The 19,132-nt window shown below is 46.5% G+C and overlaps 1 protein-coding gene across 1 annotated transcript in view; it reads right to left on the reverse strand.

The window, feature by feature from the left end:
- The window catches only part of LOC139757105 (uncharacterized), a 54,905-nt gene that overhangs the window by 24,502 nt on the left and 11,271 nt on the right, over nt 1-19,132 (reverse strand). The window contains exon 3 of the mRNA XM_071677197.1: nt 3,643-3,815. Coding sequence (XP_071533298.1) covers nt 3,643-3,801 — 159 coding nt within the window. The 5' untranslated portion in view covers nt 3,802-3,815. The remainder of the gene's footprint in view (nt 1-3,642; nt 3,816-19,132) is intronic.

Raw genomic sequence — 19,132 nt, forward strand, 5'->3', positions numbered from 1 at the left:
GATGTGTGGAAATAAAAAGAGCGTGGTTGAGAGAGCAGAAGAGGGTGCTTTGAAATGGTTTGGGCACATGGAGAGAATGAGTGAGGAAAGATTGACCAAGAGGATATATGTGTCGGAGGTGGAGGGAACGAGGAGAAGTGGGAGACCAAATTGGAGGTGGAAAGATGGAGTGAAAAAGATTTTGAGTGATCGGGGCCTGAACATGCAGGAGGGTGAAAGGCGGGCAAGGAATAGAGTGAATTGGATCGATGTGGTATACCGGGGTTGACGTGCTGTCAGCGGATTGAATCAGGGTATGTGAAGCGTCTGGGGTAAACCATGGAAAGGTTGTGTGGGGCCTGGATGTGGAAAGGGAGCTGTGGTTTCGGGCATTATTGCATGACAGCTGGAGACTGAGTGTAAACGAATGGGGCCTTTGTTGTCTTTTCCTAGCGCTACCTCGCACACATGAGGGGGGAGGGGGATGGTATTCCATGTGTGGCGAGGTGGCGATGGGAATGAATAAAGGCAGACAGTGTGAATTGTGTGCATGGGTATATATGTATGTGTCTGTGTGTGTATATATATGTGTACATTGAGATGTATAGGTATGTATATTTGCGTGTGTGGACGTGTGTGTATATACATGTGTATGGGGGTGGGTTGGGCCATTTCTTTCTTCTGTTTCCTTGCGCTACCTCGCAAATGCGGGAGACAGCGACAAAGCAAAATAAATAAAGAAATAAATATATATATATATATATATATATATATATATATATATATATATATATATATATATATATATATATATATATATATATATATATATATATATATTCTCCCTAAAATTTAATGATACTCTCTCACCCCAACTCTCATTTGCCCTCTTTTTCACCTCTTGCACCTTTCTCTTGACCTCCTGTCTCTTTCTTTTATACATCTCCCACTCAATTGCATTTTTTCCCTGCAAAAATCGTCCAAATGCCTGTCTCTTCTCTTTCACTAATAATCTTACTTCTTCATCCCACCACTCACTACCTTTTCTAATCAACCCACCTCCCACTCTTCTCATGCCACAAGCATCTTTTGCGCAATCCATCACTGATTCCCTAAATACATCCCATTCCTCCCCCACTCCCCTTACTTCCATTGTTCTCACCTTTTTCCATTCTGTACTCAGTCTCTCCTGGTACTTCCTCACACAAGTCTCCTTCCCAAGCTCACTTACTCTCACCACCCTCTTCACCCCCAACATTCACTCTTCTTTTCTGAAAACCCATACAAATCTTCACCTTAGCCTTAGCCTTAGATGTTCTGGAAGGAGGTAAATAAAGTGCGTAAGACAAGGGAGCAAATGGGAACTTCAGTGAAGGGCGCAAATGGGGAGGGGATAACAAGTAGTGGTGATGTGAGAAGGAGATGGAGTGAGTATTTTGAAGGTTTGTTGAATGTGTTTGATGATAGAGTGGCAGATATAGGGTGTTTTGGTCGAGGTGGTGTGCAAAGTGAGAGGGTTAGGGAAAATGATTTGGTCAACAGAGAAGAGGTAGTAAAAGCTTTGCGGAAGATGAAAGCCGGCAAGGCAGCAGGTTTGGATGGTACTGCAGTGGAATTTATTAAAAAAGGGGGTGACTGTATTATTGACTGGTTGGTAAGGTTATTTAATGTATGTATGACTCATGGTGAGGTGCCTGAGGATTGGCGGAATGCGTGCATAGTGCCATTATACAAAGGCAAAGGGGATAAGAGTGAGTGCTCAAATTACAGAGGTATAAGTTTGTTGAGTATTCCTGGTAAATTATATGGGAGGGTATTGATTAAGAGGGTGAAGGCATGTACAGAGCATCAGATTGGGGAAGAGCAGTGTGGTTTCAGAAGTGGTAGAGGATGTGTGGATCAGGTGTTTGCTCTGAAGAATTTATGTGAGAAATACTTGGAAAAGCAAATGGATTTGTATGTAGCATTTATGGATCTGGAGAAGGCATATGATAGAGTTGATAGAGATGCTCTGTGGAAGGTATTAAGAATATATGGTGTGGGAGGCAAGTTGTTAGAAGCGGTGAAAAGTTTTTATCGAGGATGTAAGGCATGTGTACGTGTAGGAAGAGAGGAAAGTGATTGGTTTTCAGTAAATGTAGGTTTGCGGCAGGGGTGTGTGATGTCTCCATGGTTGTTTAATTTGTTTATGGACGGGGTTGTTAGGGAGGTGAATGCAAGAGTTTTGGAAAGAGGGACAAGTATGAAGTGTGTTGAGGATGAGAGAGCTTGGGAAGTGAGTCAGTTGTTGTTCGTTGATGATACAGCGCTGGTGGCTGATTCATGTGAGAAACCGCAGAAGCTGGTGACTGAGTTTGGTAAAGTGTGTGAAAGAAGAATGTTAAGAGTAAATGTGAATAAGAGCAAGGTTATTAGATACAGTAGGGTTGAGGGTCAAGTCAATTGGGAGGTAAGTTTGAATGGAGAAAAACTGGAGGAAGTAAAGTGTTTTAGACATGTGGGAGTGGATCTGGCAGCGGATGGAACCATGGAAGCGGAAGTGGATCATAGGGTGGGGGAGGGGGCGAAAATTCTGGGAGCCTTGAAGAATGTATGGAAGTCGAGAACATTATCTCGGAAAGCAAAAATGGGTATGTTTGAAGGAATAGTGGTTCCAACAATGTTGTATGGTTGCGAGGCGTGGGCTATGGATAGAGTTATGCGCAGGAGGATGGATGTGCTGGAAATGAGATGTTTGAGGACAATGTATGGTGTGAGGTGGTTTGATCGAGTAAGTAACGTAAGGGTAAGAGAGATGTGTGGAAATAAAAAGAGCGTGGTTGAGAGAGCAGAAGAGGGTGTTTTGAAATGGTTTGGGCACATGGAGAGAATGAGTGAGGAAAGATTGACCAAGAGGATATATGTGTCGGAGGTGGAGGGAACGAGGAGAAGTGGGAGACCAAATTGGAGGTGGAAAGATGGAGTGAAAAAGATTTTGTGTGATCGGGGCCTGAACATGCAGGAGGGTGAAAGGAGGGCAAGGAATAGAGTGAATTGGATCGATGTGGTATACCGGGGTTGACGTGCTGTCAGTGGATTGAAGCAAGGCATGTGAAGCTTCTGGGGTAAACCATGGAAAGCTGTGTAGGTATGTATATTTGCGTGTGTGGACGTATGTATATACATGTGTATGGGGGGGGGGGCCATTTCTTTCGTCTGTTTCCTTGCGCTACCTCGCAAACGCGGGAGACAGCGACAAAGTATAATAAATAAAAAAATATAATATATATATATATATATATATATATATATATATATATATATATATATATATATATATATATATATATATATATATATATATATATATATATATATATATATATATATATATATATATATATATATATATATATATATATATAAACAAAGTGCATATGAACGCACACTTTCATAGAACATACAAACCACCGACAGCCAGGATTGAACCGGGAACCCCTGCGTATCTCCTTCACCTTTGCTCTAACAGATGTAGTTATTTCCAAAGCTTTTAAACCCTGGCAATCTAGAGATAGTGGACGAAAATCCATGCGCTATCATTTTCTGATTAACCTCGAGTACCTAGTTGCACTACGCCACTCTGGGTAGCAAGAGTACTCTCCACCACCGACCACCACCACCTACCTGGATGGAGACGCCGCCTCTGGTGGAGTCGTAGTCAATGTTGGTGGTGCCGTGGAACCAGAGGATGTGGTCCGGTGCCTCCCGGGGCGGGTGCCGCACCACGCACGTGATGGCCAGCACGCTGCCTTGCTGGATGTGCCTCTCACTCGGGCCCTCCATGGTCACCTGCGGCGCTGCGGCACGGACCACAGAGTCAGCAGGGTTGCCTTAGCAAGATCAGCAGAGTGTCAGTGAGATGAGTGGAGGCAACGTGCATAGGGTCGGCAGTAGCAGGATTAGGTTGTGTCAGCACTAGCAGCAGGAGGATCAGGTTGTGTCAGCAATAGTAGGAGGATCAGGTTGTGTCAGCAGCAGTAGGAGGATCAGGTTGGGTCAGCAGTAGTAGGAGGATCAGGTTGTGTCAGCAGTAGTAGGAGGATCAGGTTGTGTAAGCAGTGGTAGGAGGAGCAGGTTGTGTCAGCAGTAGTAGGAGGATCAGGTTGTGTCAGCAGTAGTAGGAGAAGGATCAGGTTGTGTCAGCAGTAGTAGGAGGAGGATCAAGTTGTGTCAGCAGTAGTAGGAGAAGGATCAGGTTGTGTCAGCAGTAGTAGGAGAAGGATCAGGCTGTGTCAGCGGTAGTAGGCGGATCAGGTTGTGTCAGCAGTATTAGGAGGATCAGGTTGTGTCAGCAGTAGTAGGAAAAGGATCAGGTCGTGTCAGCAGTAGTAGGAGGATCAGGTTTTGTCAGTAGCAGTAAGAGGATTAGGTTGTGTCAGCAGTAGTAGTAGGATCAGGTTGTGTCAGCAGTAGTGTCAGCAGTAGTAGGAGGATCAGCTTTTGTAAGTAGGAGTAAGAGGATCAGGTTGTGTCAGCAATAGTATTAGGATCAGGTTGTGTCAGCAGTAGTAGGGGGATCAGGTTGTATCAGCAGGAGTAGGAGGATAGGTTGTGCAGTTGTAGTAGAGGTCAGTTGTGTCAGTAGGAGTAGGAGATCAGGTGTGTTCGAAGTAGTAGGAGGATCAGATTGTGTCAGCAGTAGTAGGAAGGGGGAGTGTCAGGGTGTTGTGTGAGTAGTAGTAGGAGGATCAGGTTGTGTGAGCAGTAGTAGGAGGATCAGGTTGTGTGAGAAGTAGTAGAAGGATCAGGTTGTGTCAGCAGGAGTAGGAGGATCAGGTTGTGTCAGTAGTAGTAGGAGGATCAGGTTGTGTGAGTAGTAGTAGGAGGATCAGGTTGTGTTAGTAGTAGTAGGAGGGTCAAGTTGTGTCAGCAGTAGTAGAAGGATCAGGTTGTGTCATTAGTAGTAGGAGCATCAGGTTGTGTCAACAGGAGTACGAGGATCAGGTTGTGTCAGTAATAGTAGGAGGGTCAGGTTGTGTCAGCAGTAGTAGGAGGATCAGGTTGTCTCAGCAGGAGTAGGAGGATCAGGTTGTGTCAGCAGTAGTAGGAGGATCAGGTTGTGTCAGCAGTAGTAGGAGGATCAGGTTGTGTCAGAAGTAGTAGGAAGGATCAGGTTGTGTCAGAAGTAGTAGGAGGATCAGGTTGTGTCAGCAGAAGTAGGAGGATCAGGTTGTGTCAGCAGTAGTAGGAAGATCAGGTTGTGTCAGTAGTAGGTAGGAGGATCAGGTTGTGTCAGCAGTAGTAGGAGGATCAGTTTGTGTCAGCAGTAGTAGGAGGATCAGGTTGTGTCAGCAGTAGTAGGAGGATCAGGTTGTGTCAGTAGTAGTAGGAGGATCAGGTTGTGTCAGTAGTAGTAGGAGGATCAGGTTGTGTCAGCAGTAGTAGGAGGATCAGGTTGTGTCAGCAGTAGTAGGAGGATCAGGTGGTGTCAGCAGGAGTAGGAGGATCAGGTTGTGTCAGCAGGAGTAGGAGGATCAGGTTGTGTCAGCAGGAGTAGGAGGATCAGGTTGTGTCAGCAGTAGTAGGAGGATCAGGTTGTGTCAGCAGTAGTAGGAGGATCAGGTTGTGTCAGCAGTAGTAGGAGGATCAGGTTGTGTCAGTAGTAGTAGGAGGATCAGGTTGTGTCAGCAGTAGTAGGAGGATCAGGTTGTGTCAGCAGTAGTAGGAGGATCAGGTTGTGTCAGCAGTAGTAGGAGGATCAGGTTGTGTCAGCTAGTAGTAGGAGGATCAGGTTGTGTCAGCAGTAGTAGGAGGATCAGGTTGTGTCAGTAGTAGTAGGAGGATCAGGTTGTGTCAGCAGTAGTAGGAGGATCAGGTTGTGTCAGCAGTAGTAGGAGGATCAGGTTGTGTCAGTAGTAGTAGGAGGATAGGTTGTGTCAGTAGTAGTAGGAGGATCAGGTTGTGTCAGCAGTAGTAGGAGGATCAGATTGTGTCAGCAGTAGTAGGAGATCAGGTTGTGTCAGCAGTAGTAGGAGGATAGGTGTGTCAGCAGTAGTAGAGGAGTGAATCAGTGGTTGTGTCAGAAGAAGTAGGAAGATCAGGTTGTGTCAGTCGTAGTAGAGTGATCAGGTGTGTCAAGCGAAGTAGGGAGGATCAGGTTGAGTCATCAGTAGTAGGAGGAATCAGATTGTGTCAGCTAGTAGTAGGAGGATCAGGTTGATGTCAGCATGTAGTAGGAGGGATCACGGTTGTGTCAGCAGTAGTAGGAGGAATCCGGTTGTGTCAGCAGAAGTAGAAGTATCAGGTTGAGTTCAGTAGTAGTAGAGATCAGTTTGTGACAGCAGGCAGTAGGAGGATCAGGTTGTGTCAGCTAGTAGTAGGGGATCAGGTTGTGTCGGCAGTAGTAGTAGAGATCAGGTTGTGTCAGCTGTAGTAGGAGGATCAGGTTGTGTCACTAGTAGTAGGAGGATCAGTTGTGTCAGCTAGTAGTAGGAGGATCAGGTTGTGAGCAGTAGTAGGAGGATCAGCTGTGTCAGCAGTAGTAGGGAGGGATCAGGTTGTGTCAGCAGTAGTAGGAGGATCAGGTTGTGTCAGCAGGAGTAGGAGGATCAGGTTGTGTCAGCACGAGTAGGAGGATCAGGTTGTGTCAGCAATAGTAGGAGGATCAGGTTGTGTCAGCAGTAGTAGGAGGATCAGGTTGTGTCAGCAGAAGTGGAAGGATCAGGTTGTCAGCAGTAGTAAGAGGATCAGGTTGTGTCAGTAGTAGTAGGAGGATCAGGTTGTGTCAGCAGTAGTAGAAGGGTTAGGTTCTGTCAGCAGTAGTAGGGGGATCAGATTGTGTCAGCAGCAGTAGGAGGATCAGGTTGTGTCAGTAGTAGTAGGAGGATCAGGTTGTGTCAGCAGTAGTAGGAGAAACAGGTTGTGTCAGCAGAAGTAGGAAGATGAAATTGTGTCAGTAGTAGAAGGGAGTTAGTTTGTGTCAGCAGTAGTAAGAGGATCAGGTTGTGTCAGCAGTAGTAGGAGGATCAGGTTGTGTCAGCAGTAGTAGGAGGATCAGGTTGTGTCAGCAGTAGTAGGAAGATCAGGTTGTGTTAGCAGTAGTAGGAAGATCAGGTCGTGTCAGCAGTAGTAGAAGGATCAGGTTGAGTCAGCAGGAGTAGGAGGATCAGGTTGTGTCAGCGGCAGTAGGAGGATCAGGTTGTGTCAGTAGTAGTAGGAGGATCAGGATGTGTCAGTAGTATTAGGAGGATAAGGTTGTGTCAGCAGTATTAGGAGGATCAGGTTGTGTCAGCAGTAGTAAGAGGATCAGGTTGTGTCAGCAGTAGTAGGAGGACCAGGTTGTGTCAGCAGTAGTAGGAGGATCAGGTTGTGCCAGCAGTAGTGGGAAGATCAGGTTGTGTCAGTAGTAGCAGTAGGAGGATCAGGTTGTGTCAGAAGTAGTAGGAGGATCAGGTTGTGTCAGCAGTAGTAGGAGGATCAAGTTGTGCCAGTAGTAGTAGGAGGATTAGGTTGTGTCAGCAGTAGTAGGAGGATTAGGTTGTGTTAGCAGAAGTAGGAGGAGCAGGTTTTGTCAGCAGTAGTAGGAGGATCAGGTTGTGTCAGAACTAGTACGAGGATCAGGTTGTGTCAGCAGTAGTAGTAGGATTAGATTGTGTCAGCAGTAGTAGGAGGATCAGGTTGTGTGAGTAGTAGTAGGAGGATCAGGTTGTGTGAGCAGTAGTAGGAGGATCAGGTTGTGTGAGCAGTAGAAGAAGGATCAGGTTGTGTCAGCAGGAGTAGGAAGATCATGTTGTGTCAGTAGTAGTAGGAGGATGAGGTTGTGTCAGTAGTAGTAGGAGGATCAGGTTGTGTCAGTAGTGGTAGGAGGGTCAGGTTGTGTGAGCAGTAGTAGAAGGATCAGGTTGTGTCAGCAGTAGTAGGATGATCAGGTTGTGTCAACAGGAGTACGAGGATCAGGTTGTGTCAGTAGTAGTAGGAGGGTCAGGTTGTGTTAGTAGTAGTAGGAGGATCAGGTTGTGTCAGCAGGAGTAGGAGGATCAGGTTGTGTCAGCAGTAGTAGGAGGATTAGGTTGTGTTAGTAGTAGTAGGAGGATCAGGTTGTGTCAGCAGTAGTAGGAGGATCAGGTTGTGTCAGCATTAGTAGGAGGATTAGGTTGTGTCAGCAGTAGTAGGAGGATCAGGTTGTGTCAGTAGTAGTAGGAGGATCATGTTGTGTCCGCAGTAGTAGTAGGAGCAGATTGTGTCAGCAGTAGTAGGAGGATCAGGCTGTGTGAGTAGTAGTAGGAGGATCAGGTTGTGTGAGCAGTAGAAGGAGGATCAGGTTGTGTAAGCAGTAGTAGAAGGATCAGGTTGTGTCAGCAGGAGTAGGAGAATCAGGTTGTGTCAGTAGTAGTAGGAGGATGAGGTTGAGTTAGCAGGAGTACAAGGATCAGGTTGTGTCAGTAGTAGTAGGAGAATCAGGTTATGTCAGCAGTAGTAAGAGGATCAGGTTGTGTCAGTAGTAGTAGGAGGGTCATGTTGTGTCAGCAGTAGTAGGAGTATCAGGTTGTGTCAGTAGTAGTAGTAGGGTCAGGTTTTGTCAGCAGTAGTAGGAGGATAAGTTTGTGTCAGTAGTAGTAGGAGGGTCAGGGTGTGTCAGCAGTAGTAGGAGGATCAGTTTGTGTTAGCAGGAGTAGGAGGATCAGGTTGTGTCAGTAGTAGTAGGAGGATCAGGTTGTGTCAGCAGTAGTAGGAGCATCAGGTTGTGTCAGTAGTAGTAGGAGGATCAGGTTGTGTCAGCATTAGTAGGAGGATCAAGTTGTGTCAGTAGTAGTAGGAGGGTCAGGTTGTGTCAGCAGTAATAGGAGGATCAGGTTGTGTTAGCAGGAGTAAGAGGATATGGTTGTGTCAGGAGTAGTAGGAGGATCAGTATTGTGTCAGTAGTAGTAGGATGGTCAGGTTGTGTCGGCAGTGTTAGGTGGATCAGCTTGTGTCAGCAATAGTAGGAGGATCAGGTTGTGTCAGCAGTATTAGGAGGATCTTGTTGTGTCAGTAGTAGTAGGAGGGTCAGGTTGTGTAAGCAGTAGTAGGAGGATCAGGTTGTGTCAGTAGTAGTAGGAGGGTCAGGATGTGTCAGCAGTAGTAGGAGGATCAGGTTGTGTTAGCACGAGTAGGAGGATCAGGTTGTGTCAGTAGTAGTAGGAGGATCAGGTTGTCAGTAGTACTAGGAGGATCAGGTTTTGTCAGTAGTAGTAGGAGGATCAGATTGTGTGAGCAGTAGTAGGAGGATCAGGTTGTGTCAGCAGTAGTAGGAGGATCAGGTTGTGTCAGTAGTAGTAGGAGGATCAGGTTGAGTCAGCAGTAGTAGGAGGATCAGGTTGTGTCAGTAGTAGTATGAGGGTCAGGTTGTGTGAGCAGTAGTAGGAGGATCAGGTTGTGTTAGCAGGAGTAGGAGGATCAGGTTGTTTCAGCAGGAGTACGAGGATCAGGTTGTGTCAGTAGTAGTAGGAGGGTAAGGTTGTGTAAGCAGTAGTAGGAGGATCACGTTTTGTCAGAAGTAGTAGGAGGATGAGGCTGTGTCAGTAGTAGTAGTAGGATCATGTTGTGTCAGTAGTAGTAGGAGGATCAGGTTGTGTCAGCAGTAGTTGGAGGATCAGGTTGTGTCAGCAGTAGTAGGAGGGTTATGTTGTGTAAGCAGTAGTAGGAGGTTCAGGTTGTGTCAGTAGTAGTAGGAGTGTCAGGTTGTGTCAGCAGTAGCAGGAGGATCAGGTTGTGTCAGTAGTTGTAGGAGGGTCAGGTTGTTTCAGCAGTAGTAGGAGGATCAGGTTGTGTCAGGAATAGTAAGAGGATCAGGGAGTGTCAATAGTAGTAGGAGGATCAGGTTGTGTCAGCAGTAGTAGGGTGATCAGGTTGTGTCAGTAGTAGTAGGACTTTCAGGTTATGTCAGCAGTAGTAGGAGGATCAGTTTGTGTTAGCAAGAGTAGGAGGATTAGGTTGTGTCAGTAGTAGTGGGATTACCCAGTTGTGTCAGCAGTAGTAGGAGGATCAGGTTGTGTCATCAGTAGTAGGAGGATCAGGTTGTGTCAGCAGTAGTAGGAGGATCACTTTGTGTCAGCAGTAGTAGGAGGATCAGGTTGTGTTAGCAGGAGTATGAGGATCTGGTTGTGTCAGCAGTAGGTGAAGGATTAGGTTGAGTCAACAGGAGTAGGATGATCAGGTTGCGTCAGCGGCAGTAGGAGGATCAGGTTGTGTCAGCACTAGTAGGAGGATCAGGTTGTGTCAGTAGTAGTAGGAGGGTCAGGTTGTGTCAGTAGTAGCAGGAGGATCAGGTTGTGTCAGCAGTAGTAGTAGGATCAGATTGAGTCTGCAGTAGTAGGAGGATCAGGTTGTGTGAGTAGTAGTAGGAGGATCAGTTTGTGTGAGCTGTAGTAAGAGGATCAGGTTGTTTGAGCAGTATTAGAAGGATCAGGTTGTGTTAGCAGGAGTAGGAGGATCAGGTTGTGTCAGTAGTAGTAGGAGGATCAGGTTGTGTTAGCAGGAGTACGAGGATCAGGTTGTGTCAATAGTAGTAGGAGGGTCAGGTTGTGTCAGCAGTAGTAGGAGGATCAGGTTGTGTTAGCAGGAGTAGGAGGATCAGGTTGTGTCAGTAGTAGTAGGAGGATCAGGTTGTGTCAGTAGTAGTAGGAGGTTCAGGGTTGTGTCAGTCAGTAGGTAGGAGGATCAGGTCGTGTCAGCAGTAGTAGGAGGATCAGGTTGTGTCAGTAGAAGTAGAGGATCAGGTTGTGTCAGAGTAGTAAGGAGGATCAGGTTGTGTCAGTAGTAGTAGGAGGATCAGGGTTTGTGTCAGCAGTAGTAGGAGTGATCAGGTTGTGTCAGGCAGTAGTAGGAGGATCAGGTTGTGTCAGTAGGAGTAGGAGGATCAGGTTTGTCAGTAGTAGTAGGAGGATCAGGTTGTGTCAGCTGTAGTAGGAGGATCAGGGTTGTGTCAGCAGTAGTAGGAGGATCAGGTTGTGTCAGTAGTAGTAGAGGAGTCAGTGTGTAGTCAGCGTAGTAGGAGGATCAGGTTGTGTCAGTAGTAGTATGAGAATCAGGTTGTGTTAGCAGTAGTAGGAGGATCAGGTTGTCTCATCAGGAGTACGGGGATCAGGTTGTGTCAGTGGTAGTAGGAGGGTCATGTTGTGTAAGCAGTAGTAGGAGGATCAGGTTGTGTCAGCAGTAGTAGGAGGGTCAGGTTGTGTCAGTAGTAGTAGGAGGGTCAGTTGTGTCAGCAGTAGTAGGAGGATTAGGTTGTGTCAGTAGTATTAGGAGGGTCAGGTTGTGTCAGCAGTAGTAGGAGGATCAGGTTGTGTCAGTAGTAGTAGGAGGGTCAGTTCCGTCAGCAGTAGTTGGATGATCATGTTGTGTCAGCATTAGTAGGAGGATCAGGTTGTGTCAGCAGTAGTAGGAGAATCAGGTTGTTTCAGCAGTAGTAGCAGGATCAGGTTGTGTCAGTAGTAGGAAGAGGGTCAGGTTATGTCAGCAGTAGTAGGAGGATCAGGTTGTGTTAGTAGGAGTAGGAGGATCAGGTTGTGTTAGTATTAGTAGGAGGATCAGGTTGTGTCAGCAGTAGTAGGAGGATCAGGTTGTGTCAGCAGTAGTAGGAGGATCAGGTTGTGTCAGTAGTAGTAGGAGGATCAGGTTGTGTCAGCAGTAGTAGGAGGATCAGGTTGTGTCAGTAGTAGTAGGAGGGTCAGGTTGTGTCAGCAGTAGTAGGAGGATCAGGTTGTGTTAGCAGGAGTAGGAGGATCAGGTTGTGTCAGCAGTAGTAGGAGGATCAGGTTGTGTCAGCAGTAGTAGGAGGATCAGTTGTGTCAGCAGTAGTAGGAGGATCAGGTTGTGTCAGTAGTAGTAGGAGGATCAGGTTGTGTCAGCAGTAGTAGGAGGATCAGGTTGTGTCAGCAGTAGTAGGAGGATCAGGTTGTGTCAGCAGTAGTAGGAGGATCAGGTTGTGTCAGTAGTAGTAGGAGGATCAGGTTGTGTCAGCAGTAGTAGGAGGATCAGGTTGTGTCAGCAGTAGTAGGAGGATCAGGTTGTGTCAGCAGTAGTAGGAGGATCAGGTTGTGTCAGCAGTAGTAGGAGGATCAGGTTGTGTCAACAGAGTCGGAGGATCAGGTTGTGTCAGTAGTAGTAGGTAGGGTCAGGTTGTGTCCAGCTAGTAGTAGGAGGGTCAGGTTTTCTCAGCAGGAGTAGGAGGATCAGGTTGTGTCAGTAGTAGTAGGAGGATCAGGTTGTGTCAGCAGTAGTAGAAGGAACACGTTGTTTTAGCAGGAGTACGAGGATCAAGTTGTGTCAGCAGTAGTAGGAGGATCAGGTGTGTCAGCAGAGTAGTAGAGATTTATGTTGTGTTAGCAGTAGTAAAGAGATCAGGTTGTGTCAGCAGTAGTAGGAGGATCAGGTTGTGTCAGCAGTAGTAGGAGGATCAGGTTGTGTCAGCTAGTAGTAGGAGGATCAAGGTTGTCTCAGAGGAGTACGAGGATCAGATTGTGTAGCAGTAGTAGGATGATCAGGTTGTGTCCAGCAGGGTTCGAGGATCAGGTTGTGTCAGGAGTCGTAGGAGGATCAGGTTTGTAGTAGTAGTAGGAGGATCAGTTGTGTTCAGCAGTAGTAGGGAGGATCAGTTGTGTGAGCAATAGTAGGAGATCTGGATTGTGTTCAGCAGTAGTAGGAGGATCAGGTTGTTTCAGCAAGTAGTAGAGGATCACGGTTGTAGTCAGTAGTAGCTAGGAGGTCAGGTTGTAGCAGCAGTAGTAGGTAGGATCAGGTTGTGTTAGCTAGGAGTACGGCGGATCAGGTTGTGTCAGTCTTAGTAGGAGGTTCAGGTTGTGTGATCAGCAGTAGTAGGAGGATCAAGGTTGTGTTAGCAGTAGAGGAGGATCAGGTTGTGTCAGTAGTAGTAGGAGGATCAGGTTGTGTCATCAGTAGTAGGAGGATCAGTTGTGCTAGTATAGTAGGGGATCAGGTTGGTGTAGCAGTAGAGAGTGTCAGGTTGTGTCAGTAGTAGTAGGGGGGTCAGGCTGTGTCAGCAGTAGTAGGAGGATCAGGTTGTGTTAGTAGTAGTAGGAGGATCAGGTTGTGTCAGCAGTAGTAGGAGGATCAGGTTGTGTCAGCAGTAGTAGGAGGATCAGGTTGTGTCAGCAGTAGTAGGAGGATCAGGTTGTGTCAGTAGGAGTAGGAGGATCAGGTTGTGTCAGTAGTAGTAGGAGGATCAGGTTGTGTCAGCAGTAGTAGGAGGATCAGGTTGTGTCAGCAGTAGTAGGAGGATCAGGTTGTGTCAGCTAGTAGTAGGAGGATCAGGTTGTGTCAGCAGTAGTAGGAGGATCAGGTTGTGTCAGTAGTAGTAGGAGGATCAGGCTGTGTCAGCAGTAGTAGGAGGATCAGGTTGTGTCAGCAGTAGTAGGAGGATCAGGTTGTGTCAGCAGTAGTAGGAGGATCAGGTTGTGTCAGCAGGAGTAGGAGGATCAGGTTGTGTCAGCAGTAGTAGGAGGATCAGGTTGTGTCAGCAGTAGTAGGAGGATCAGGTTGTGTCAGTAGTAGTAGGAGGATCAGGTTGTGTCAGCAGTAGTAGGAGGATCAGTTTGTGTCAGCAGTAGTAGGAGGATCAGGTTGTGTCAGCAGTTGTAGGAGGATCAGGTTGTGTCAGCAGTAGTAGGAGGATCAGGTTGTGTCAGCAGTAGTAGGAGGATCAGGTTGCGTCAGAAGTAGTAGGAGCATCAGGCTGTGTCAGCAGTAGTATGAGGATGAGGTTGTGTCAGTAGTAGTAGGAGGATCAGGTTGTGTCAGCAGTAGTAGGAGGATCAGGTTGTGTCAGCAGTAGTAGGATGATCAGGTTGTGTCAGTAGTAGTAGGAGGGTCAGTTGTGTCAGTAGTAGTACGAGGATCAGGTTGTGTCAGTAGTAGTAGGAGGGTCACGTTGTGTCAGCAGTAGTAGGAGGATCAGGTTTTGTTAGCAGGAGTAGGAGGATGAGGTTGTCTCAGCAGGAGTACGAGGATCAGGTTGTGTCAGTAGTAGTAGGAGGGTCAGGTTGTGTAAGCAGTAGTAGGAGGATCAGGTTGCGTCAGTAGTAGTAGGAGGATCAGGCTGTGTCAGCAGTAGTAGGAGGATCAGGTTGTCAGTAGTAGTAGGAGGGTCAGGTTTGTCAGCAGTAGTAGGAGGTTCAGGTTGTGTCAGCAGTAGTACGAGGGTCAGGTTGTGTCAGTAGTAGTAGGAGGGTCAGTTGTGTCAGCAATAGTAGGAGGATCAGGTTGTGTCAGTAGTAGTAGGAGGGTAAGGTTGTGTCAGCAGTAGTAGGAGGATCAGGTTGTGTCAGTAGTAGTAGGTGGGTCAGTTGTGTCAGCAGTAGTAGGAGGATCAGGTTGTGTCAGCAATAGTAGGAGGATCAGGTTGTGTCAGCAGTAGTAGGAGGATCAGGTTGTGTCAGCAGTAGTAGCAGGATCAGGTTGTGTCAGTAGTAGTAGGAGGGTCACGTTATGTCAGCAGTAGTAGGAGGATCAGGTTGTGTTAGTAGGAGTAGGAGGATCAGGTTGTGTTAGTATTAGTAGGAGGTTCAGGTTGTGTCAGCAGTAGTAGGAGGATCAGGTTGTGTCAGTAGTAGTAGGAGGATCAGGTTTTGTCAGTAGTAGTAGGAGGATCAGGTTGTGTCAGCAGTAGTCGGAGGATCAGGTTGTGTCAGCAGTAGTAGGAGGTTTAGGTTGTGTCAGCAGTAGTAGGAGGATCACGTTGTGTCAGTAGTAGTAAGAGGATCAGGCTGTTTCAGCAGTAGTAGGAGGATCAGGTTGTGTCATTAGTAATAGGAGGGTCAGGTTGTGTCAGCAGTAGTAGTAGGATCAGGTTGTGTCAGTTGTAGTAGGAGGGTCAGGTTGTGTCAGCAGTAGTAGGAAGATCTGGTTGTGTCAGTAGTAGTAGGAGGATTAAGTTGTGTTAGCAGGAGTAGGAGGATCAGGTTGTCTCAGCAGGAGTACGAGGATCAGGTTGTGTCAGTAATAGTTGGAGGATCAGGTTGTGTCAGCAGTAGTAGGAGGATCAGGTTGTGTCCGTAGTAGTAGGAGGATCAGGTTGTGTTAGCAGGAGTATGAGGATCAGGTTGTGTCAGTAGTAGTAGGAGGGTCAGGTTGTGTCAGCAGTAGTAGGATGATCAGGTTGTGTTAGTAGGAGTAGGAGGATCAGGTTGTGTCAGTAGTAGTAGGAGGATCAGGTTATGACAGTAGTACTAGGAGGATCAGGTTGTGTCAGCAGTAGTAGGAGGATCAGGTTGTGTCAGTAGTAGTAGGAGGATCAGGTTGTGTCAGCAGTAGTAGGAGGATCAGGTTGTGTTAATAGTAGTAGGGGGGTCAGGTTGTGTCAGCATTAGTAGGAGGATCAGGTTGTGTCAGCAGTAGTAGGAGGGTCAGGTTGTGTCAGCAGTTGTAGGAGGATCAGGTTGTGTAAGCAGGAGTAGGAGGATCAGGTTGTGTCAGCAGTAGTTGGAGGATAAGGTTGTGTCAGCAGTAGTAGGAGGATCAGGTTGTGTCAGTAGTAGTAGTAGGATTATCAGGTTGTGTCAGCAGTAGTAGGAGGATGAGGTTGTGTCAGTAGTAGTAGGAGGGTCAGGTTGTGTCAGCAGTAGTAGGAGGATCAGGTTGTGTTAGCAGGAGTAGGAGGATCAGGTTGTCTCAGCAGGAGTACAAGGATCAGGTTGTGTCAGTGGTAGTAGGAGGGTCAGGTTGTGTAAGGAGTAGTAGGAGGATCAGGTTGCGTCAGTAGTAGTAGGTGCATCAGTCTGTGTCAGCAGTAGTAGGAGGATCAGGTTGTGTCAGTAGTAGTAGGAGGGTCAGGTTGTGTCAGCAGTAGTAGGAGGATCAGGTTGTGTCAGCAGTAGTAGGAGGGTCAGGTTGTGTCAGTAGTAGTAGGAGGGTCAGTTGTGTCAGCAGTAGTAGGAGGATCAGGTTGTGTCAGTAGTAGTAGGAGGGTCAGGTTGTGTCAGCAGTAGTAGGAGGATCAGGTTGTGTTAGCAGGAGTAGGAGGATCAGGTTGTCTCAGCAGGAGTAGGAGGATCAGGTTGTGTCAGTAGTAGTAGGAGGGTCAGGTTGTGTAAGCAGTAGTAGGAGGATCAGGTTGCGTCAGTAGTAGTCGGAGGATCAGGCTGTGTCAGCAGCAGTAGGAGGATCAGGTTGTGTCAGTAGTAGTAGGAGGGTGAGGTTGTGTCAGTAGTAGTAGGAGGATCAGGTTGTGTCAGCAGTAGTACGAGGCTCAGGTTGTGTCAGTAGTAGTAGGAGGGTCAGTTGTGGCAGCAGTAGTAGGAGGATCAGGTTGTGTCAGTAGTAGTGGGAGGGTCAGGTTGTGTCAGCAGTTGTAGGAGGATCAGGTTGTGTTAGTAGTAGTAGGAGGGTTAGTTGTGTCAACAGTAGTAGGAGGATCATGTTGTGTCAGCAATAGTAGGAGGATCACGTTGTGTCATTAGTAGTAGGAGGATCAGGTTGTTTCGGCAGTAGTAGCAGGATCAGGTTGTGTCAGTAGTAGTAGGAGGGTCAGGTTATGTCAGCAGTAGTAGGAGGATCAGGTTGTGTTAGTAGGAGTAGGAGGATCAGGTTGTGTTAGTATTAGTAGGAGGATCAGTTTGTGTCAGCAGTAGTAGAAGGATCAGGTTGTGTCAGCAGTAGTAGGAGGATCAGGTTGTGTTAGCAGTAGTAGGAGGATCAGGTTGTGTCAGCAGTAGTAGGAGGATCAGGTTGTGTCAGTAGTAGTAGGAGGGTCAGGTTTTGTCAGCAGTAGTTGGAGGATCAGGTTGTGTCAGTAGTATTAGGAGGATCAGGTTGTGTCAGCAGTAGTAGGAGGATCAGGTTGTGTCACTAGTAGTAGGAGGGTCAAGTTGTGTCAGTAGTAGTAGGAGGGTCAGGTTGTGTCAGTAGTAGTAGGAGGGTCAGGTTGTGTCAGTGGGAGGAGGAGGATCAGGTTGTGTCAGCGGGGAGGAGGAGGAGGAGGATTAGCTAATAAGAACAGTAGCTGAACAATAAAACAAAAGCTTCCGCTTAATGCAACAAAAGCTTCAGCTCAACTCTAAAACATAAGCTTCAGCTTAACTATAGTAAATTCATTGAAGTATTCTTCTTAGAAGATAAGGCTGGATAACAGAATGATTAACGAGTAGATGGGAAGCACAAGGTGTGGATATACATAAATAGGAAAGTAAATGAAACTAGGGGAAGAAATTATAGAAAATATCAAGAAAATATCAAAAGGACGTTTGAGATAGATGTATCCATAAGGTTGGGTGACGCTACGACGGAGCGGAGGGCAACGTGGCCAGCAGAGGCAGTGATGCAAGGAGGAAGGTGTAGACCCTTAGGAACAGCTGACAGGAGAGAGAGAGAGAGAGAGAGAGAGAGAGAGAGAGAGAGAGAGAGAGAGAGAGAGAGAGAGAGAGAGAGAGAGAGAGAGAGAGCACACGTGAGGAATGGTGAGGAAAAAGAGAACGTGAGAGACAGAGACTGATACGCTTTTGTACACACACACACACACACAGACACACACACACACACACACACTGGTGTAATCAGGCTGATGGACGAGTGGCCAAGACCATCATGGGAGGTGCTCGTCAGGGGATCAAAGGGCCGCCAGAGAGAGAGAGAGAGAGAGAGAGAGAGAGAGAGAGAGAGAGAGAGAGAGAGAGAGAGAGAGAGTCGTGGAAACACCAGTGTGTGTTAAAGTCACCACCACAATTCGCCACATGACGGCGGAAGTCTTGTTGGAACGGGAGCGTTGACAAAGAGGCAGCATTAGGCACACACACACACACACACACACACACACACACACACGAGCACAAGCACAAATCAATAGAAAACGGATCTACTAAACTATCAACAGGATAGCTGATCTGTAGTGCTACAGGTTGTGTCAATAATAACTACATTAATTCATACAACACTTCTACAGTATGTCTATGATACAGTCCACACTCGTGCTACGACGGATCCTCTCTGTGCCACAACGGTTTTTAGATCTTGGAAAAGACAGGTTTCTAAACTAGTGAGATGAATACTGTTACATGTTAACTGCTAGTAGGTCCCTCACTGCATTGCGCAGGTTACCTTAGCCTATTTCGTAAGAATAGTGAGGGGGTACACACACACACACACACACAAAGATTTGCCCACGCACTTAACCAAGGAACATTCATTTACCAAACGCATATGAGTACATGCACTGAGACTTCACACTTAAAACTGGCACTTACCTTACGTATTTACACTTACCCTTCACACACACATTCTCTCTCTCTCTCTCAACACCAAAACACACTCACGCCCTCAGCTCGAGTCAAGCGAGGAGTGTGCCTCCTCCCCGACCATCCACACTGCTCCTGGACTTTGTGGGGATAATGCTAACCACGAAACGCTTCCTATTGCTCCCAGGCTGGAACCTAAACATCCACTGTATGTTCGCTGGGCATTTTTAGGAATATATATATATATATACATACATACATACATATATATATATATATATATATATATATATATATATATATATATATATATATATATATATATTTATATATGGACAAGGTCGAAACTCCGATTATGTTGCAATATTCTGACAATATGTTTATATAGAGTACACTCCCAATGTTATATTTACCGGGGGCCATAAATCATGCATGGACATTATCAATCTTTGAATATGAATGTTGTAAAATATGAACGGCTTTAAAATATATCTGAGTTCAAATGGGGCAAATTGCACCATTAAATATTCAATATACGCCATATTGTTAGAGCAAATTAACGGAGGCCGCATCACAAAAAATGAAAAAATTCAGTGTGTGTGTGTGTGTGTGTGTGTGTGTGTGTGTGTGTGTGTGTGTGCAATCTCTGGTTCTGTACGGGAAAGGAGTTTTACGCTCGTGTGGCCCCTATCTTTTGGACATTTTCAGCAGTCATCACACAGCTTCTTGGATTTCTATATACTGGTTGTAATGACCATGTCTTCATTTCAGTGTGTAATTACGTATTCTTCTATATCCTATTTGTACCGTATGGTGGGGGTGGATTTGACACTTGTAGGGCCTCCATCTTTTAAACATTCTCTTCTTCCGTACAAGCCTTTTAAACTTTTGTATGCTGTCAACCTCGTTCAGTTTTTACACCCCCCCCCCCCCATTCGTCCACCACTCTC

This window comes from Panulirus ornatus, chromosome 24, assembly GCF_036320965.1.
Source record: "Panulirus ornatus isolate Po-2019 chromosome 24, ASM3632096v1, whole genome shotgun sequence".
Classification (NCBI taxonomy): Eukaryota; Metazoa; Arthropoda; class Malacostraca; order Decapoda; family Palinuridae; genus Panulirus; species Panulirus ornatus.